Source organism: Haplochromis burtoni, unplaced genomic scaffold (assembly GCF_018398535.1).
Source record: "Haplochromis burtoni strain Fernald_Lab_line unplaced genomic scaffold, NCSU_Asbu1 Contig_500, whole genome shotgun sequence".
Lineage (NCBI taxonomy): Eukaryota > Metazoa > Chordata > Actinopteri > Cichliformes > Cichlidae > Haplochromis > Haplochromis burtoni.
The window spans coordinates 100,787-121,737 of NW_024582861.1; the positions used below are offsets into that span (position 1 = coordinate 100,787).

At 38.8% G+C, this 20,951-nt stretch overlaps 2 protein-coding genes across 2 annotated transcripts in view; both read left to right on the forward strand.

Moving 5' to 3' along the window:
* The first annotated feature begins 354 nt into the window (after positions 1–354).
* LOC102297281 (transmembrane protein 238) lies at positions 355–4,847 on the forward strand. The gene is made up of 2 exons (XM_005946899.3): positions 355–1,042; positions 3,511–4,847. The coding sequence occupies exon 1, from the start codon at positions 482–484 to the stop codon at positions 1,031–1,033; it is 552 nt and encodes a 183-aa protein (XP_005946961.1). The 5' UTR covers positions 355–481; the 3' UTR covers positions 1,034–1,042; positions 3,511–4,847.
* Positions 4,848–16,657: 11,810 nt separating this feature from the next.
* LOC102296978 (forkhead box protein K2) overlaps positions 16,658–20,951 on the forward strand; it is a 19,881-nt gene continuing 15,587 nt past the window's right edge. The window contains exons 1-4 of the mRNA XM_005946898.3: positions 16,658–17,164; positions 18,257–18,451; positions 18,543–18,684; positions 19,322–19,468. Coding sequence (XP_005946960.1) covers positions 16,869–17,164; positions 18,257–18,451; positions 18,543–18,684; positions 19,322–19,468 — 780 coding nt within the window. The 5' untranslated portion in view covers positions 16,658–16,868. The remainder of the gene's footprint in view (positions 17,165–18,256; positions 18,452–18,542; positions 18,685–19,321; positions 19,469–20,951) is intronic.

The window sequence follows — 20,951 nt, forward strand, 5'->3', positions numbered from 1 at the left end:
ACCATACATTTCACACCTGAGCCTCAACTCTCGTGGCCCGGTAACGACTCACGGACCGGTACTGGTCCGAGGCCTGGGGGTTGGTGACCGCTGTCCTAGGGCATATAATTCAATAAAAATCAGTGGATATGACATATTTCAGAGCTTTAATGCTTAGATAACTATTTTTTATATTAATAAGACGTTTCAAATCAGATGACGGTGGTGACACAATTAAATTGTGCAGATAACACACCAGACTAAACGTGCACAACATAAATAATGAAACACACAGATACAAAAAATATGTTTTATAAATCTAGGCAGCAGCGTGTTCAGGTTAAATCCACCTGACAATCAGTCAGTGACGTGGAATCAGGGCGGGGTTTGCGCAGTTGATCACCGCACAGGTGTAAGAGTGTGGAAATGTGCGTGCTGAAGAACAAGTTGTTTGAGCTACTCTGCGCCGTTACTTGGGCTCGGTTCTTGACTCTGCTCTGGGATGGATCGCCGCTTCGTGGGGAACTGCCCGCCGTTATTCTTCCTCGCCCTCATTTTTGACGTTATTGGTCTGATCGTACTGTTGGTCGGGATTTTCGGAAACCTTAAGCTGGACGGCCGCTTCTATGGAGATTTCCTCATCTACACGGGCTCACTCATCATTTTTCTCAGCTTAGTGTGGTGGGTACTGTGGTACACGGGAAACGTACAGCTTTACTCGGCTGACAGGACAAACTCCATCAACTTAAGGTACTGGGCCAGGAAACTGTCCGAGAGGCTGTCCGTGAGCGGCAAGAAGCCCATGGAAGCAGATGACTTCAAGAAGAAAAGCATGGGGAACGGGAAAGAGATGAGCGGCACTGTGCGTGCGTCTGCGCCGCCTCGGGTTATGTGGGAAGGTGGCAACTTAGTCTTGTCCGGCCATGACAACAAAGGCTTTGATGGAGGGACTGAGTGCGCATCCCTAGCATACAAAAACATGGAGCTGGGGGTGCTGAGGAGCTCAGATGTGGGTCTGCAGGCACAGGATTGCAAACCAGAGAGGCTGCTCTGACAGATCATGGTGCGTATTTCACCCAACAGCAAACCAGAGGCCTTATTCGCGTCCTTTCTGTCTTGAGTCTATTATTGGAACTTGTTCAGTGTTGCGGAGACTTTGAAAACTCATTCGCTCCTTCCCTAACCTACTGAATCTCCTGACACTGTAACCTGTTACATTCTGTAAAAGTTAAAGCAAACTGAAAAATGAATGATCCCCAGACTGTGTGGAACCCAAAAACAATTCTAATTGAAAGTCATAAATATTCAGCACGTTGCCCTGCTTTCACCCTTCCTGCCACTTTGCTGTTGTTTTGCTTGTTGTTAGCTGCTCACTGCCACAGCATTAACTCTTTCATCAGTGATGTTGGCATCCACATTGTCTTACATAATGACATGGCAACCCACTCGAACTGCCATCACCCCAGTTACAATTATCAGATATTTTACATCACACTACTCTTAGATGTCACCCACAGGGAAAGGGGAGGAATGGGTGCCCTCAGATTAGAGCTCTGCCAAAGAGTGGAGCTCAACACCAGCTCCTCCAAAGAGTAGCTTTCCAGGACCTTTCTCAGCACTCAGCGCATGAATAACTGTAATAATAGATTGAGGGGTTTTTTCTTTTCTTTTCCTAGCTGCTGTAAAAAGATCTTCAGTGGCCTGTGGCAGCTTTTAATTAATGAGCCTGACCATTTCTACTCACCTTCACAGTTATTATTTTAGCTGTCAGTTTGCTTGTAACTGGCTGGCAAGCCAGACCTTTGGGCCAAAACGAGCAATTGCATTTTAATGGAACAAAGCAGCACTTTTGATCCAGTGAAATGGAGTGCGGTAGATCGGTAGGTGGGTGGGTGGTTGTAGGTATGGTTGGGCACCCGGCCACAGAAAACGAGCAGGGAGCATATACGAATCTGCCTTTGCCCATCCAGTAGTTCCATGTAGTTAACTCTAATGGCTCCTAGCCAGAGTCCTACATTACCTAACTTGACTAATGATCTTGAGATATGGAAATGTGACAAATGCTGTGGTCACAAAAGCAAACACTGTATTCGCAACAATAAGGCTGTGTTCTGTACTCTGACTTTACTGCGTTTGATGTAAGACAAGCAAGCACTGAGACACTAAACTAAGGTCACGTCCCATGTTTCTGGGAATTCAACACAAGAGTCGGTATACCTCCACTGGAGTTTATATTTTTCTACATTTACAAGGTTTCTGGTACTAAATCTTAAAGCACTTTTTCCATACATGGATTAAACCCAGCCCAGGCCCAGAAAAGAAAAATTCAATGAAGACTTTTATTGAAAAAAAGTTTATGCTTATGTGGGCTCAGTCTATGTTTCGGGAGCTGAGCCTTACTGACTAAACAATCTATTTTATCCAACATTTATACAATGACATAAAAAGGGTTTTACAGTTTATTTAAAAAAGGTAAAAGCCAGGAAGACTTGATGTTTATTAAATTAGACTTTTGATAAATAAGATATTTACTCTTTAGAAAAGTATTTTTCAGACAAACATCCAGCTGTAATTGGAAAAAAGACCAGCCATCACAGGTTAATTATAAATCATAGCTACTGAAAACTATGTTACTCCCTGACTAAACTGCAGTCAGTTATGTTTAGATAATATTCTTTTAATTTGACATGCTTCATTGCATGTCTTTATTGCATTTTAAATTTCATTCATCTAAATCTATTCTTTTTGTAATTAAACCTAGCCCCCTTTAATCGTACACTTGTCTTTTTGCTTCAGTATACTGAACTAAACTTGGAGTCAGTAAAAGGTTTGGTTTAAAAACACAGGTGTGTTTGGGCGGAGTCACGGTGCAGACCTCAGTATCACTGAACTCACTGCCCACAGTTCTGACTGAAGGCACATTATATTACCCGTGTTTATCACTGTACATTCCTCCAGTGATCACACGCCTCCACCTAAGGATAACATTGCTTTTGTAGCAACCACCTATTCTTTATATAATGAGTCAGCGTGTAATGTGTTTATCAGTTAGATCTGATATTACACTGTGGACCTAAAACTGCAAACAAGATATTTCATAACATACATTAATCCTGCCATTAGCAGTTAGGATCAGGATTTGGTGTTGAGCCGTGCATGTACTTGTTGCTATAGTAGGCTAATAATGCTGAATAGCAACAAATAATCACTAATAATCACTGTTTGTTTGTTTCTTTGTTTGTAGTAAACATCTAGTTCTTTCAAGGGTTAATGTATTTTTATGTATTTTTCGTTTCTTTTCTTGGGGGTTAAATAGCAGATAATAATCAGTTATTTATGTTAGTTTATTATTTAAAATTTATATTCACATTCCGATCATGAAAAAAATATTTATACAATTAACTTGGCTCTTAGTTAAATAATGGTAATATCCTATTACCATGTTCTGAAAGTCAGTTGCAATTGATACTTTAATTTAATCTGATTCTCAACTCAGCCAGTAAATAAAAGCCTCATCTCCTCTTCTTGCAGGTGATGACCGACTTTCCTGTTGTTTTGAAGGGTGGTTCTCACTCCTTCACCGTGCCTGAGCCACGTTCCAAAAACTCCAACAAACTGAAAAACCTGAGCTGATGTCATTTTTAAAAAATATATTATTAAATAGGGGAGACAGTTTCTTAATCAGGGAAGAGCCCCACATCCACATTAAGGAGACGGGCTGTGCACATTGGAAGAAAAAGTCTTGGACATAGTCTTTTTTTTTTTTTTTTTTTTTTGTGCACTGTTTTCATGACAGATGTCAATTATTTTTTTCAATAAAGTGTATTTGAATGTAGTCATTGCCTGATTATCTTCATGGATGACTGCTTATGTCTGATGCTCTCCTTTTTTTGAGTTCACCTTCTGTTCTGTATGTCTATTTTTTTTTTTCTCTCATCATTGTTGGACGCTGCCTGGTGTTTTTCTTTGTTGCTGTCTTCCTGGATGCAGTAGGCTTTGTCCTCTTCTTCTTTGGTATTTTCACTCCCCTCGACTTCTGGGATTTCTTTGTCTTCTCTGGGCCACTCCTCATGTGCTAGAGGAGTGGCACACAGCACCTCAGCCTGGTGTTGTGGATCTTCTGGTATCTTGGAAACCTAGAGGTACCAGTGGAAGACCTATTACATCACTGAGATTCTCCATTTGTGTCATAATTAGAAGCACAAAGCAGATTTCTGGATGGTGATGTTGGACCATGGAATCGGCGCTGAAGCTTCAGGTGCAGATCTTCACATTTAAAGCATTATGTAGTCGAGAATAATTTTCCTTTAATAAACATCTCTATATTCTGTAGGGTGAAAATTCTGAGCTTCATCACAATCTGATAGGTGGATATTTGATTCACCAACAAAAGAGATGGAACCTTGACCTGAAATGCTCCCTGTATGCTGAGCACCTTAAACTCAGCAGCTGCACATCAGCATGTAAGACATTCCCAAAGTAACATTAGCAAGAGAGAAGAGACTAAAAGAAAAGTGCAAATCACAATGCTGTATGCTTTATTGTTGTGGTTGGTTAATACTTCCTTGTGTTGCTTGTTTTACTTTACCTAACTTTGTTCTCATTTTGTTTCTTGTCATTTTGCATGTTTGTTTGTTTTTTAGGGGTTTTTTACGCTGTTTGGTTTCTTACATTAAGACAGTGACATGGTAACTTCTTATCACCTTCTGATCAGGGACATGTCCAGAGGGGGATCACTTCGGTCCCCCACCCTCAATCCAGCCCCAATACCAGCAGGCTTAAACTACTACCGACGAACAACTAGCAGCCAGTGTCAGAATGTACTTTACTGAAATATAGTTATAATGTACTTCAGCTTTATTTTTGTGTTGTGGCGATTTCTACTTTAACTAATTTTTTTAAATCCGTTAGTGCTCTATATCATTAACTTTAAAGGCTTAGATTATCATTTTGCAGATTTTAAAATATAAATCCATTAATTGATGATAATGTGTTATTACAGATCAAACTCTCCAAAAGAATCAAAGTAAATCAAATCCAGCTTAAAGTTTGATAAGTGTTACTCAATCAGTAATTATGATCCAGTAATCTAATATATACGATTCTGCATAAATAGTATTTTTAAATATTTTTGATGATAAAACTTTTGTACTATTACTAATTAGGGACAATGGATTTGTTTCCAACAGTTATTCAATACATACTATGTTCAAACTCTTCATCAGTGCCACTTTTTGTGTAGTACATCTAAATGTGGGCACAGAGATGCACATGAGCCTGAAATTTATGCCCAGTGTTTTTGACACTATATTCATCTCTGATTAAATATTCAGATTTCTTGTGGGCCCTTGAATGCCATGTTTTTAGACCCCTGGAAAAATCCTGCAAGTAAGTGTTTGGGTGCACTGTGGTTGTGCTTATTCTAGCTCTTGTCTGATTCTCCAGTGTAACATGATTCTGTTTTGATTGTTTTGTTTCTGTTTTAAATAGTGTTTCATTTATTTCATCAAATTTTTGGGATGTTAAATGTGTTTCCTCACTCTGACCTGGAAATCAGGAGACTGTCCTCTATTTGCACATTTCTACTTCATTTACATCCTGATGAGATTATTCATGTTGTTCCTTTGTCCCCACTGATTTCCTTCTTTTGGCTTTTGCTCGTGATTAGTCTCTGTGGTGATTTTCTTGTTGTGAAATCTAAGAATTGGTCACACAACCCATTTAACAGAAACCAGCCAAACTGGGTCTATTAGTTACTGGGGCAAGTGTGCTCTCATTTTACAAGAATTTGTTTGTGTGAGGAGAAAAGACAGGAAACATTTTTCAGTAGTCCCACACATCTGCATCCTTACACATATTGTGGAGTCAAACTTTTGAACAGAGGTTGTTTAGAAATATGTATTCTGACGTAATCTTTACCAGGAATGAGGTACAACTTGTTTCTCTGTCATACACCTTATTAACAGTCTAAGCTTATCACCACAATAATCCCCAGGCTTACAATACTGACAACAAGAATAGCGCTGCAACACTAAACTGTTATCAAGTACATGTGATGAAATGACATGTTGAACAAAATAATGGATTTCGAAATGAAGCTACAGTGCCTCGTTAATCTTTGCACAATCCCTGTTTCCAACTCATAATCTCTTTTGAGTACAGCTGTTGTTTTTCAAGGAGCAATCCCACACAGTCATTTAGTCTCTCACAAGGGAAGTCTTTGGGAATGTGTCAGCATTTCATTACTAATTCATAACTTTAGCCTCGTTGCTCAGACAGGTCCAGGAAAATTACTGTAGAGATGGTTGACATGTGATTCTAAGGTGTTGCAATCTCACTTTGTGTCTGTCTTCTTGTGTCTCTGGGGCTTCAGGTTCCACCTCACACCTAACATGCTTCTCAGTTACCTGTTGTCTGCCTGCTGAACAATGCCCGGCCAGCACCCACATGCAAACACACCTAAGTTTGGCCTGGGTCAACTGACACTGTTTGCCTCAGTGCAGTGGTGACAAAGGCTAAAGTGATTACGTTCTAATGTAGTGTTGTGTTGCAGTCAGGCATGCCAACAATTCATACTGTTCTCATTTGATGTCAAGCAGTCTTGCAGTCCAAAGTCCAATAATGGCGTTTAATGGTACTTTTTTAATGGTACTGTCCTCCAAATTTAAACTAAAACTTGCATTATCAGGGCCAGTGTTTCCCTCGTTAGTGAGCTGAGACATTTTCAAATTTGTGCTTTGACTTTTCATATTTCTTTTTATCCTTACGACCATTTCCTCAGGAGGTTTTGCTATTTCCAAGTCACCAAGGTAAATAAAGATGTGTTCTAATGTTAACCAGGCATGGTTAACCTACTTTACATTGGTGTTGCACACATACACGGCCCAGCCATAGTTCAACTGATAACACTGGCTCGATTGGACACAATACTGTACAATCATTGTTTCTTTATATCCTGCTGACAGGTCTAGTTATTTATGGGCGGTGTTAAGCTATATTTAAATACAATGAACTTCCTTTAAGTTCATTGAAATATAATAGTATTCTACTTGCTTACATTTTGTCCTACATTTCACTTCATTAACAAAACTTAACTGAATGTGAACAGGTGTATTGTAGCAGATTGACCTTTGGAAAAACTTTAGGAATATGACAGGAAAATACAACATCAACAAACAAAATGTTAAGGAAGTTGGAAATAAATCTGTGGTGGGGCGTGGTCTGCGGTGCCGTGCGGACGCACCTGCACGGCATCCGCAATCACGCCTGCCGTGTTAAAACACGGGGACTCAGGGGTTGGTGGTGGTGTGGTGTGACGTGACTACAATAAAGTTGGCTCTGAACGTCGCTCCGTGGTCCCGCCGTGCCTTATTCATGCCACAAAATCATTTAAAGCTACTGTGTCTGAAATATGTTGGTATTCCATAGCTTTATCTTATGTTTCTTATATTTTAAAAATAGACATCATATATTTACTGATTTTTAAATCTAGATTTTGTTTTCATGTGGATGTGGACTGTGAACATGGTTATAATATATATTCTAACTGTATCTTCTCTAACTAATTAGCTTTTTTGACAAGAAATAGCTGTTTTTAATCATACGAGAACAGCAACAATGTAGCAGCTCATCTAGCTCATGATGCATCACCAAACATCAAAATCTGAAAAAATTCTAGCAGTAATAATGATTCTAGTGAAAATGGAAAAGTAATTGTAAAACAAATTCGAATTCTTAGATAAATATAAATTACTCTCTGACAGTCAATATGGATTCAGATCAAAAAGATCAACATCTCTGGCATTAATCGAATCAATTGAGGAGATTACGAATGCTATAGATCAGAAACAGTATGCAGCTGGAGTATTTCTGGATCTCAAGAAAGCATTCGACACAATCAATCATGACATATTAATTAATAAACTGGAACGGTATGGGATTAGGGGGGTTGTACTGCAATGGGTGAAAAATTATTTAAGTGACAGGAAATAATTTGTGAAGCTGGGTGTCCATTCCTCATCATGCTTGGACATTGCTTGTGGGTCCAAAATTATTTATTATTTATATAAATGATATTTGTAAGGCATCTGATATATTAAAATTAGTATTATTTGCAGATGACACAAATATTTTTTGTTCTGGGGGGAATATAAAGGAGCTGCTGGATACAATTACTTCAGAAATGTGCAAAATTAAAAAATGGTTTAACAGGAACAAACTATCGCTAAATCTAAGTAAAACTAAAATTATCTTATTTGGGAATTCCCTTAGAAATGCACAAGTGCAGATTCATGTAGATGGTGTGGAAATTGAAAGAGTACTTGAACATAAGTTTCTTGGTGTGATTATAGATGATAAATTAAACTGGAAGTCTCATATAAATCATATACATAACAAAATTTCAAGAAGTGTCTCAATCTTGAGTAAAGTAAAACACATTCTGGATCACAAAGCACTCCACATTCTCTATTGTTCCCTGATTGCACCGTATTTGAATTACTGTGCAGAGGTTTGGGGCAATACTTACAAATGTTCGCTATCATCAATCTTTATATTACAAAAAAGGGCAATAAGGATAATCCATAAAACTGGTTACAGAGATCATACAAATCCACTATTCTTAAAATCAAAAATTCTAAAATTCACAGATCTGGTTCATTTTCTCACAGCACAAATTATATATAAAGCAATAAATAACCTGCTTCCTGACAATATTCTAAATATGTTTTCTAAAAGGGAACGGGGATACAATTTGAGGGGGGAATTAAATTTAAAACATCCTCATATCTGTACAACATTAAAAGGTTTTTGCATCTCTGTGTGTGGAGTGAAGCTGTGGAACAGATATGAACAAAACTATGCAGCAGAAAAATCAAGTTTCACGGGATTGTTTTACTTTGTCGATGTGCAGGGCAGAGGAGAAATCGATACGTGACGTAAAGATATGAAGCAATGTCCAAGCATGGCGCAGTTTAAAAAGCGGTTTAAGGATATGGTTTTTACAGGGTACAGGGAAAAGGTAGAGATTTGATAGGCTGTTCTTGTCTAATACTTTCATGTGTGTGCGGGTGCACGGGTATGTTGGTATGGGTATATATATATATTTGCAGGTTGTGTATCCTTGAGGTGTTAATGGGGTTATTGAAAATGTGTATATGTGCGTATGTGTATATCCGTATGTATGGATAGATAGAAACATATATGTATATATATTTTTAAAAAAAAATTCACATGACATATAATGTAATTGCAAGGAGGTATTTCTGTAGTCTATTGATACTAGATAGTGGAAAAGGAGTGGGATTAAATAAGCTTCTTCCTGCTCCTTTTTGAACATGAAAGTTATTTGGAGTTGTGGTTGCTCGTTTTCCTTTTGTTTTGCTTTGTTCATTTGTCTCTTTTAATTCTATTTTGTTGTACTTTTTCAACATGTTCAAAATAAAGATTCAATCAATCAATCAAACAATCAATATGACCTTGACCTGAAGCAAAATTTGGTTGACCCCTTAGGTAATCATTGTGTGCAAGTTTTACTAAAATCTGACCAATATTATTGGAGGAAGAGTGAACTGTCAACTGTAGATTGACAGCTGGATCGTCAGAACCCTCAACACTGTATAAGCTTAGCTGGATAAACTAAAAATGACCAACAAATTCATGTTTTTTAAGTTTGAAATGGTAAAGCAAAATTTACATAATTTATATTTGATAAACACCCATTAGGGACAATTGACTTAAGTGGATTATTTACATTACCTGTATAGTAAACTGTTTGTGTATGTAGGGGCGATCGTGGCTCAACAGTTGGGAGTTCGCCTTGTAGTCGGAAGGTTGCCGGTTCGAGCCCCGGCTCAGACAGTCTCGGTCGTTGTGTCCTTGGGCAAGACACTTCGCCTACTGGTAAAAGCACTATACAAATACAGGCCATTTAGCAAAGATAATTTTCGAGGATTTTTGAAATAACTTATAACATTGTTTTTAATCAGATTTGTGCAGGTTTTTGTGCTCGGAATAGCACCTGGGTGACCAGACTTTGAGTGACAAAGATTTTGCTTAAGTAAAATCTAACTGCACTTTAGCATTGTAGAACAGTAAAAGGTTTTGTTTAATGAAAGGCAGATTTACAATTTTGGAAACCTTATCTCTTGACGATTTGACTCTGGTATCTGTGAACTGTTCTGCAGTACAATCAACGTAGCACAGAGAACAGAAAGTTCACTTTGAAGCTAAGACCAAGGGTGTCCCATATTTATTATATCATTTGTTTTTTGTACAAATTAAGGAATTTAATTTCGTTTTCTTCACATCAAGTCATATCCTGGTTGTTCTTTTCATTTTTGCTTTGTTTAAATTATTAAACTATTTTTGTTAATGAATATCTAGTTTTTCTACCAATGAAGAAGTACTGAGATCACAACAGTCACAAACTGCTTTAAATATGGTGATAGTGTTTTTCTATTCAGGTATGCTTGTACTGCATTAGCAGTGGGTTTAGAATCATTGCCAATTACATGGTTTCCTGATGGCATTGCATGGTGGCTCAAAATCTCACAGTACTTTTTCCATTCATTATTACACTTTTCTTTTTTTTTTACAGATCTCCTACACTGCTGGCTAAATCTTCAACCCATAACTGTACCTCTACTGTATTTTGAATATGTCTACATACATATTAGTCTTTGCATATTATTGATGTGGATTTGGACAGCAAATTGAGTTCTTTACTCATTGATACCTGTTGCCACGGGATTTTCTGTCCAGTTCTTTTGTAATGTCCTTCAGCCTTTTCTGCCTTTTCTTAAACATGACACCACTTCTGATGAAGCTAGGTTTAAGTTTCATTTTTTTCCACGCCTGCCACTTCTTCATGATATCCAATATTCAAAGAAAATTTCTTAAAAGATCTTCAGAAAGTCTGGAGATTTACTGATCAAGGCTGGTTTCAAATATTACAGGAAAGTCTGCCTCTGCAAAATATATAGAAATAAATGTTAGCTCTAGACTACGTGTTAGTATGGGTAGTGTAGATGCTTGCTGTGCATCATTTCATTTTGATTTTGATTTTATTTAGTGGTGGACATTTAAGTCAGCTGTATGACTGGACTTTTGTGTGGCAGAAAAAGGGAACCAAAGACATAACATCTACCTATACTAATTTCACACTTATCCTGACTCTTATGTTACATTCAGTACCCTCCAATCTAACAATTTACATTATGAAGCTGGTCCTGTTTGACAGATTTGTCCCCACAGCACGAGTGACACACACAAAGACACATTAGAGGATGAGAACACACTTAGGTAGCAACAGTAAAAGCAACAGTAAAACACAGACACGAGGACATAGAGACACAAAAACAGGCGCACACATTGAAATGATGTTTGCTTTTATTATAAGCGCTCTGCAATAAATCCCACCCACCCACCCACCCACAATGCAACTGCATTTCCCAGTTAATAATATTATTATACCTGGTATTGTTCCTGGTCCACAGAAGTCCAAAAGCAGCCAGGTGTCTTGTGAAGTGTAAATCCAATTAAAATTTCAGAATTAGTCTTCTTCAAATAGTCGTACTCTTTAATGAATATTGCATTGCAGCTATTTCTTTACCAACTACAGCTGCTTGAATCCAATCAGTATAACCTGATATGAAAGTCCATTTTGCTGTACACATTCAAAATTAATTCCAAAAATTGTTCAGCTGTGTTTCCTGTAAATTAACTCCTGGCTCCAGGACCTAATTTATCAAAGTTTCTCTTTCACTGCATTGGTGCAGGGTCCTCAATACGTTAATGAGGTTCTACATCACTAGAAAATACTTCATTAATCTGGATTCTGTGGAAAGAAAGAAGAAAAAACCAAAGTGAAAAGTCAGTCATTAAAACTGAAGGATTACACTATTTAACTTTCATCTGAACTCTTTACTGAGTTGTAAAATAAAGCTTGTTTGTGGAAGGTTTTTGTTTGTTTCTCCTTTTTTATAACTACAGTAGTTACAAAGCAGTCTTTACTGTCAGTTTACACCTATGCTACTTTTTACAATGATTCTATTGCAAACTATTTAGTGCTTTCTAAAACATGCTGTTAGCAAAGATTGAAGATTAATAAATCAGTTACTACTTTAAAAATCACTCATGATAATATTAATAAAAAGTAACCTTTGTGCATAAGATGTGTTGATATAGACTGAGCCAAGAACATCCTTATCTTTTCCTTTACAGATGCACAGAAACATACTGGTCCTAGTATTTGGGGGGATAAATATTTCAGTACACTGATTAATATTGCACTTCCAGACCTATAGTCATATAGAGCATTTCTACGCCTTGTATGAATCTACCTACCTGCTCTCTTTTATACAGCTGATAAGCTGATATGATTAAGAGATATGCAGGCATACACTTCCTGAGCACTCATCATATAAAGACGCCTCAGATGTTGCAGCATCACCCTATAAATCCACCAGGTGGCAGCACTTGACTTATGTTACACTACCTGCTGTGACTGATACCCCATACACTTGTAGCAAATATATCACATGTGGACATATAACAATAATAATAATAATTATTATTATTATTATTATTAATGGATTGCATTTATATGGATTGCATATAGCGCATTTCGGGGCCCTCAAAACGCTGTACAATTCCACTATTCATTCACTCTCACATTCACACACTGGTGGAGGCAGCTACAGTTGTAGCCACAGCTGCCACAATTCATTGTTGGTTGAATTTTTACCAGATCACAAACATAAAAACCTAATTCTGGTGAAAATGAAGACACATGAACCATTTTACACTTTAAAATTTGAGGATGTATATTGCAGGACAACTTAAGGTGATGCACATGTTCATCAGTTTGGTCAGTATGTTGTGATTATGAGCCAAAACTTTGTCCTTATACTATTATTACTTGTGGCATTAATCTGGTTGATGAAAATGCCACTAACAAAGTTTAGCTGGCATTAGCACTCCAAACAAATGTCAATCCAATATCACCTCTAAATCCAAAAAGCCTAATTCAATTCACTTCCATTCGGTTTTATAAAACCCCTAAAAACAGAAGACTTGTACTCTGAGCAAGCATTTGGCAACAGTGGAAAAGAAAAACTCAATTGTTGCCAAAGTTGAGGTATCGAAACAGTAATGCACAAACGTGTGAGAGATGGCAAGCGGTCTGCATCACCTTTTTCCCCCTAGAAAGTTCCCTGACTGGAGTCCTTGGAAATAAAAGTTCTGTGGTAGAAATAAAGCAAATTAAACGTGTTAATTCTAATTTATTCTGCTAGCCTATAGGCTAGCAGAATAAATTAGAATTCCTTTCCAAATGTGCGAGGTGAAGAAAGTATACTTTCTTCACCTCACACATTTGGAAAGGAACCATCAGTGCTTAAAGGTAGGTATGTTTTAAGGTTTGCTCCTATTTGGAAGATTTAAAGGAAGGCCTTCCATATATCAGCTAGACGGTGATAAACCACATCTAGTTCAATAGCATGGTTTCCTCGTAGAATCTGGGTCCTGATCTGCCCAGAGTCCAAATAAAAATATCTGGCCCATCATGAAACCGAAAATAAGGCAAAGAAGACACTGTTACGACTGTTAAGAAACTAAAAGCAACTGGTCTCATCAGTTCCCAAACATTAGCGGACTATTGTTAGAATAATATATTTTTCTCACAAGTTTATACATGTGACATGTTTTCTATTGTTTCTATTCTTCTATTGTGAATTAAATGTGTTTTGTCTTGTTTTGAATTTTACACAGACCAGTATTTGGGGGCTGTAAATGGTGACGCCCATGCTGTTCCAATTCTTGTGGAAGGAATCAATTAATGTTGGCAACTTGATAATAAGAAGAGTATGTTAAGTCCTCCTTTAGCATAATCTGATCATAGTAAGAACCTGCTTTTTCACTTGAGGAACATTTCAAAACTTAGATCCATCGTGTCAACAAGTGAACTCGAGATGATAATACATGCTTTTGTCTCTACAAGACTCGACTACTGTAACAACCTGTTTACTTGTCTAAACAATAAAGGGCTAGCTTGTCTACAGGTTGTTCAAAACTCTGCAGCGAGGCTACTGACCCACTCGAACAAGGGAGCTCATATGACCCCAGTTGTAAAGTCGCTGCACTGGCTACCAATCAGATTTAGGTTCCATTTTAAAATTCTAGTCTTAACTTTTAGAGCATTACAGGGACAAGCTATCATTATAGCTGATTGAATCTAGCTTGGCTAATATCATTCTCATTTTGTTTGAAGACCCCAAGAAACCAGGTTAGCGTCAAGATCAGTGAGTTTTGGATCACCCAGTTGATCCTGAACCTTTTAAGCAGAAAAATTGCTATTTTTTTTATTTCCACATACCAGTAAAAGAGTGGTTAAATCATAAATCTCTCAATTTACCAGCTCCCCTAACGTCTCAGCTTTCAAGAATGTGCTCTGTTTGGTTTTATCTGACATTATCAGAAATTTGTTTTCTGTTCTGTTCTTTTGTCTGTTTCTTGTCCCTTTGATTTTTTTTTATTTATGTTTGGTCTGAATTTAATATATTTGTGTTAAGTTCAAAAGTCTGAAAGCCAGCTTTGACTTTATGTCACATCTGGCTTTGAGAGGAAAGTATTTGTAGGTTCAAAATCTATAGTTCCAAATGTTACTCATAAACCTCGTGAACGGTGCATTACTCTTGGATGTAGCTCAGTTCAAACTGATTACGTCATTGTGAAAGAACACGTGTAGCATGGTGCATGGCCTTTCTCAGGGCAGTACATTTTTTTGAATATTGATGACATCTTAAAGAACGTGCACATACTAGCATCAGACGTCTAACAGCTTGTGGTGCTAGGCCCCTGTCTAAACCAGTCTACGTCTGTGGCAGTGTCTACACAGAATGAGTGATTTTACATGCATTATTTAACATGATCTTCATATACAGACTCTGTCCTCACAGCGTGGTAGCTGCTGTACTACAGTTAGTAAACTAACCTGATGCACAGAAACCCTGGTCTGGTAAATTACTGCATGGAACTGGAATTATGCAGCAATAAATGTAACCAAGTCTTTACTGCTTTTTAAAAAATCTCCTATGTGTAGAATATGTGTCTACTTTTTATTATTATGTTTACCATTTCCCATTCTCATTAATATAAGATATAAGAACAGGAAAGAAGGATGATTTAAGTAATTTGGAATGTGGCATAGCTGTTGGTGCCAGATCGACTGCACTACTGGGACTTTCCAGCCCAATCATCTCTTGGGTGTACAGAGAATGGTCTTCTAAAGAGAAAAAATCCATTAACTGACAGTTCTCTAGGAGAAAATACCTTGTAGATACTAAGTCCAAGGGCAGTTGCCAGACTACTTCTAGCTGATAGATGACAACAGTAATTCAATTAACTACTCAATTAAACCAAGGCAAGCAGAAAAGCATCTATTAATTCACAACTTGTGAAACCAACAGCAGCAGAAGACCACACCTAGCAACACTCCTGTCAGCCCTAAGAACAGGAATCTGAGGCTACAGTTCACAGAGGCTCTCCATAATTGGACAACAGAAGGCCGGAAAAATGTTGTCTGATTTGATAAGTCTCAACTGCAACTGAAGCCTGGATTTACCCTGCCTGAACCATTGTGTACATCAGTGGTTAAGGAAATGGTGTGGAGAATATTTTCTTGGAATGTTTTGAGCCCCTTAGTACCAAATGAGTATTGTTTTATTTAGGACTAATTAGTAGGTGTGTCTCTGTGTTGCACCTGTATATCCCAAAAAGTTGATTCTGTTCATCTGGACGTAGCGTTTTCAGTGGGAGAAACGTGACTTCTTCAGTGCCAGCTGACTGCAGGTTTCCACAACCTTATAAACAGTACATTTGCACAATGACTGAAACTAGAACACTGAATGAACAATGGTTTGTGAGGTCAGTTCCTTGATCATTAATATGCAAATTGAGACCACTGAGTTTTCACTGGCCTGTAGGTGTTGTCACTTGGATGAGTGATGAAATGTTTCTCCCACATCCAGGTGAACAGAATCAACCTTTCAGGATTTACTTACCTGGATGAGAGAGCATGCACAAGACTTTGCACCTGTATAGTTTATGTATGCAACTAGTTAATCAAGTGTACTGATAACTTAGCATTAAATGCTCTTGTCATAACATGCTGACTTTTGGCTACAGAAAGCCAAATCTTGGCAGCCAAAGCAAGACTCTCGTTTCTGGCCAGGTGAACAATGTATACATAGATTAGATAGTTAGTGCACAATTGACTATGAAAAAAAAAGAAAGAAAAAAATTGTAATTTGGCGTCAAATGTGTTATTCTGGATTTATGGATGTGAGATTTCGGGAGGCAGAAAGTTTAGTATTAAATATAAGACACTGTCTTCATTAGGTTCTGTTAGTTTATAAAATATAAATAAGGACGAACATTAGACATTTTTGGGACACAGCTTGTATGTACATTAGACTCCCCTCCTGCGCCGCATTTTCCATCTCTCCGTCCATCTGCGTGTCAGCCTGCGCCGCAACCGAGCCCTATTTTATACGGCTATTTTTATTATTGTTGTCATTGGTAAACGCCACGCTTGTGTCTATAAAACCTGCTTTCCCATTGGTTGAAAAGATTGTCTGTCACAGTACTTCCGTCCGTTTGGCCGTTTTTGATTGGTCGATACGCCTTTTTTTTCCTCTTCATCACGGCGGTGGGTCGGAGCCGCTGTGTCCCCGGGCTGGCACGTTCCTAGCTAAATTCTCCACAGTATAAAATTGGGTTCCCCTCTATTTCACAACCCGTCCCCCTAAAAAAATTATTTGGTTCCCTGCAACTGTTTATATATTTTCGCTTAAGACAGATTTCTAAATCCCCTTCAGATATCTTAGAAGATGGCGGTGGTAAGCGGGATGTCAGGGTTGGCGGTAGCCCGGCTGGAGGGCCGAGAATTCGAGTATCTCATGAAGAAAAAGTCCGTGACCATCGGCCGGAACTCTTCGCAGGGCTCCGTGGACGTCAGCATGGGACACTCCAGCTTCATCTCCCGCCGGCACCTAGAAATATTTACCGCAGGAGAAGATGGCACCGGCACGGGGGAATTCTACCTCCGATGCCTTGGAAAAAACGGGGTGTTTGTTGATGGGGTGTTCCAGAGAAGAGGGGCTCCACCTTTACAGCTTCCGCGAATGTAAGATTGATATTCCCAGTTTGCTTAAAGTGCGGGGAAAATCGAGTTATTTCTGGAATCGTGTGTTGTTGTTTTGTTGTCCTGCTGCGGTGTTGCACGTGCTGTGACAAGCAACACTAAGCTGGTACGTGCAGCTCGTGTGTGTGTGTGTGACCAAAGGAAAAAATGGTCAACCGACACGCAGATATGGACGATAATGGCAGAGGTAACTACTGGAAGCGCGCTGAACCCGACTCATAACCGCTGATTATTTATTGCTGGTTTATTCGGCTTGTGTTTAGCGAGCTGCTTACGTCAGTGAGACGTCAGATAGTCATAATTCAGCTAAGAATCGGTGCGTCATGTGGATGCTAGTATTCTACTTCATTGTTGCATTTGTTTATATGTATCACGTGTTTTGGATATGCCTAATTACAGAGAGGCTTGGCACAACCTAAATTTTGATAACGTTCATAGTGCTGGCTTTTACTAATAGCTATGGTATGAAACATCAAAATGGCCGAATTATAGTAGAATTACGTTGGAATTTCACAAAGCGAAAAAATTCTTGTTTGGGGCTATAACCCTCAACAGCTGTCTCTCCCGACATGTCAGGAACACAGGCTAACTATTAAACTTGCGTGGGTGGTGTTTCTGACATAATACAGAACCGGCTACAGTATTTTCCCTCACAATAAAAGGCTGGTAAAGAGTTATTATACACTAGTTTTACTCATGATGCAGTGTTCCAGCGCCAGGTGCATAGTTAAAGTTGGCACCGAAGTTAAGTACTTGCTTGACTTCATGTTCCCAACCTTTGCTCTGTCATTATTTGTCTCAGTGCTGCTCATGTGCTTACATTAAAAAAAATCTACGGGTATGAATGTAACCATGCACTGGAAGCTATTCATGTTAGACATGAGCTGTTACATAATGGAGGATGTCCCTATTTAAACAGTGTGAAACTGAATCACAGTAGTTGGACCTCCTTGGCCTGCTTGTCACCAGCTGGTCTGAGCAGTAACATTGTAATAAGCACTTGATTGACTGGCAGAATAATTTCACACATTTAAATAGTATAATAGTTTTTTGGTTCTTTTCTCCTTCTCTTAGGTGTTGTTTCCGCTTTCCCAGCACAAGTATAAAAATAACGTTCACAGCCCTGTCCAATGACAAGAAAGAGCCAAGGAACGTGCCAGAATCACCGATCAAGCCTGTCCAGCCCCAGATTTCCCCCCTGACCATCAACATTCCTGACAACATTGCACACCTCATGAGCCCGCTGCCTTCACCTACTGGAACCATCAGGTAGGACTGCTTAGTTGTATGTAAGCAGATTAGAAAACTGTGGCTTTTTTCCCCATCTCAAATCAAGACACATTTTAAATATCTTTCACAGTGCAGCAAATTCTTGCCCATCAAGTCCACGTGGGGCAGGACTGTCCAGCTACAGGACATCTCGCATTCTGACCTCCGATCTTATAGGAGACAGCTCCCAATCAGAAAACGACAAGGAGGCCTCAGGTGAAGACAGTCCAAAGGTGAGAGGAAATGCATAATGTGAACAGGGCAAGAAGGGGTGAGTGCTTACAGTCTATCTGGGCGACCGTGGCTCAGGGGGTTGGGAATCGCATCTGTAACCGGAAGGTCGCCGGTTCGATCCCTGGGCTCTCTGTCCTGGTCGTTGTGTCCTTGGGCAAGACACTTTACCCTACTTGCCTACTGGTGTTGGCCAGAGGGGCCGATGGCACGATATGGCAGCCTCGCTTCTGTCAGTCTGCCCCAGGGCAGCTGTAGCTACAACTGTAGCTGCCTCCACCAGTGTGTGAATGTGAGAGTGAATGAATAGTGGAATTGTAAAGCGCTTTGAGGTTCTCGAAAAGCGCTATATAAATGCAATCCATTATTATTATTATTATTATCTGCTTGATTTGGAAATGGATTCAGACTAAATGTCTGAGAAGAACTGTGCGTGATGAAGGCAGCAGACTTCAGAGAAGTCTCAGTGGATTTGAGGACTCTGAATATCACTGTTACTCATTGAAGTCTAAAAATTGCCCAATGTTTGCAGTAGCAGCATAGACTTTAGAGTACAAACCCTCTGTGTCAGTGTGCATATGTGTGCTCATATGTACACACATTTCCTGCGTAATAAACTTCACTTTATGTCTCCTGCAGGATGACTCCAAACCTCCATATTCATATGCACAGCTAATAGTTCAAGCTATCACCATGGCTCCGGACAAACAGCTAACACTGAACGGAATATACACCCACATCACCAAGAACTACCCCTACTACAGAACAGCAGACAAAGGCTGGCAGGTCAGTTTGGTTATAATACTGATAATACTAGTAATAATGGTGTGCTTGAGATTGAATAGTAATACAAACTTGAGTTGGTAACAGTTGTTTTTTTTTAATCTAATTATTGGCTGAAGAGCTTCATAAACTTATTTATTCACCATTCCAGCCAAACCACTGTAGTTCAGAATAGTTAGAAATGAAATACAAGGGTTTAAGTTAAAACAGAATACATTTATGTAATTGTGAGGTACAGATGGATAGTCTGTCTCCCACCGCATGACCCAGTGATGGAGGACCAGATGCAGTAGGGAAGCATCCCTGTTTGTCGTGGAGAGTGAGCCCCATTATTGAGCTTCCACATATCAGTCACTCAAGATTGCAATTATTTTCCTTTCTCAGCATTGGTAAGCGTGGGTAGTTTGCCTGACATTCAGTTAGGGTGTGCAAGTGCATGAGTGTTATACCAGATCTTATCGTTTGTTCACCAAGGGGCTACATGTTTTCACCAATGACTTTTGGCATTCTGATGATTAACCTGCATAGAATAAACAAAAAGCAGTTTTTGCTTAATCATCAAGCAAAACATTCTAAGCAACAAAATAACTGTATTGTTACTATACTTGGGCATCATAAAGTGAAATTGGAGCTGAGCTTTCATTTCAGCAGACATTTATTATTAGATTATTCACTGTTCACAGCTTCACCATGATGTGAGGATGTTTTTCTTCTAAACCATTTGAGTTCTGGATGAATCTCAGGAGGTCACTGTTGGAAATTGTGTGTGATAAATTAGGCCAGCTATTTTTCATTTGTTGAAATAAGAAGGGAATGGGGATGAAACACAGAGGGGAAACACACTTTCACACTTTGTCTTACTGTGTTCTCGTTTAATTCGGAGGGTCTGCCATAAAGTCCACTTTTACCATGTGCTTTAGCTGTGGAGCACTTGACCCTATAGTATGAAGCGAGTTCAACATACCTAGGGTATCGTTCCTATCTGGAACCTACCCTTATCACCTGTGTAATCACATGAAAGATGGTCTTGGCAGCATGTAACCAATCTAAAGGGGGCATTTCACAGATCATATGACTTTCTTCCACAGATAATAGTCCCTATGAGTGCCACCTACTTCAGAGAGATTGTCAAATGGTGATTAAAAATCCATAACGAACATGGAAAATACACCGGTAAAATGCAACACTCCTGTAAAAAGGACACATGATTAATAATGGCAGAAAATCTGGCGATTTAGTGCACAGAGCAGGAAAATAAACATTTTAATTCCAGTTAATCATTTTATTGCTGTTTGTGCTCTGTGTTGCTGTTTCTTAATAATGTGACACCTGCACATTAGAGCTCTGAACTGTTAAACTGGATCCATTTACACAGTAAAGCTTACGGTCCCAAGTCTAATAAAATAAATTTCACTTCAAACAGGTATTCTTAGTGTGCCTTCTAGTTAGAGCTGGGCGATATGAGATTTTTTCATATCACGATATG

Coding starts and splice junctions, on each gene's coding strand:
- LOC102297281 (XM_005946899.3), top strand. CDS start 482: ATGGATCGCCGCTTCGTGGGGAACTGCCCGCCGTTATTCTTCCTCGCC.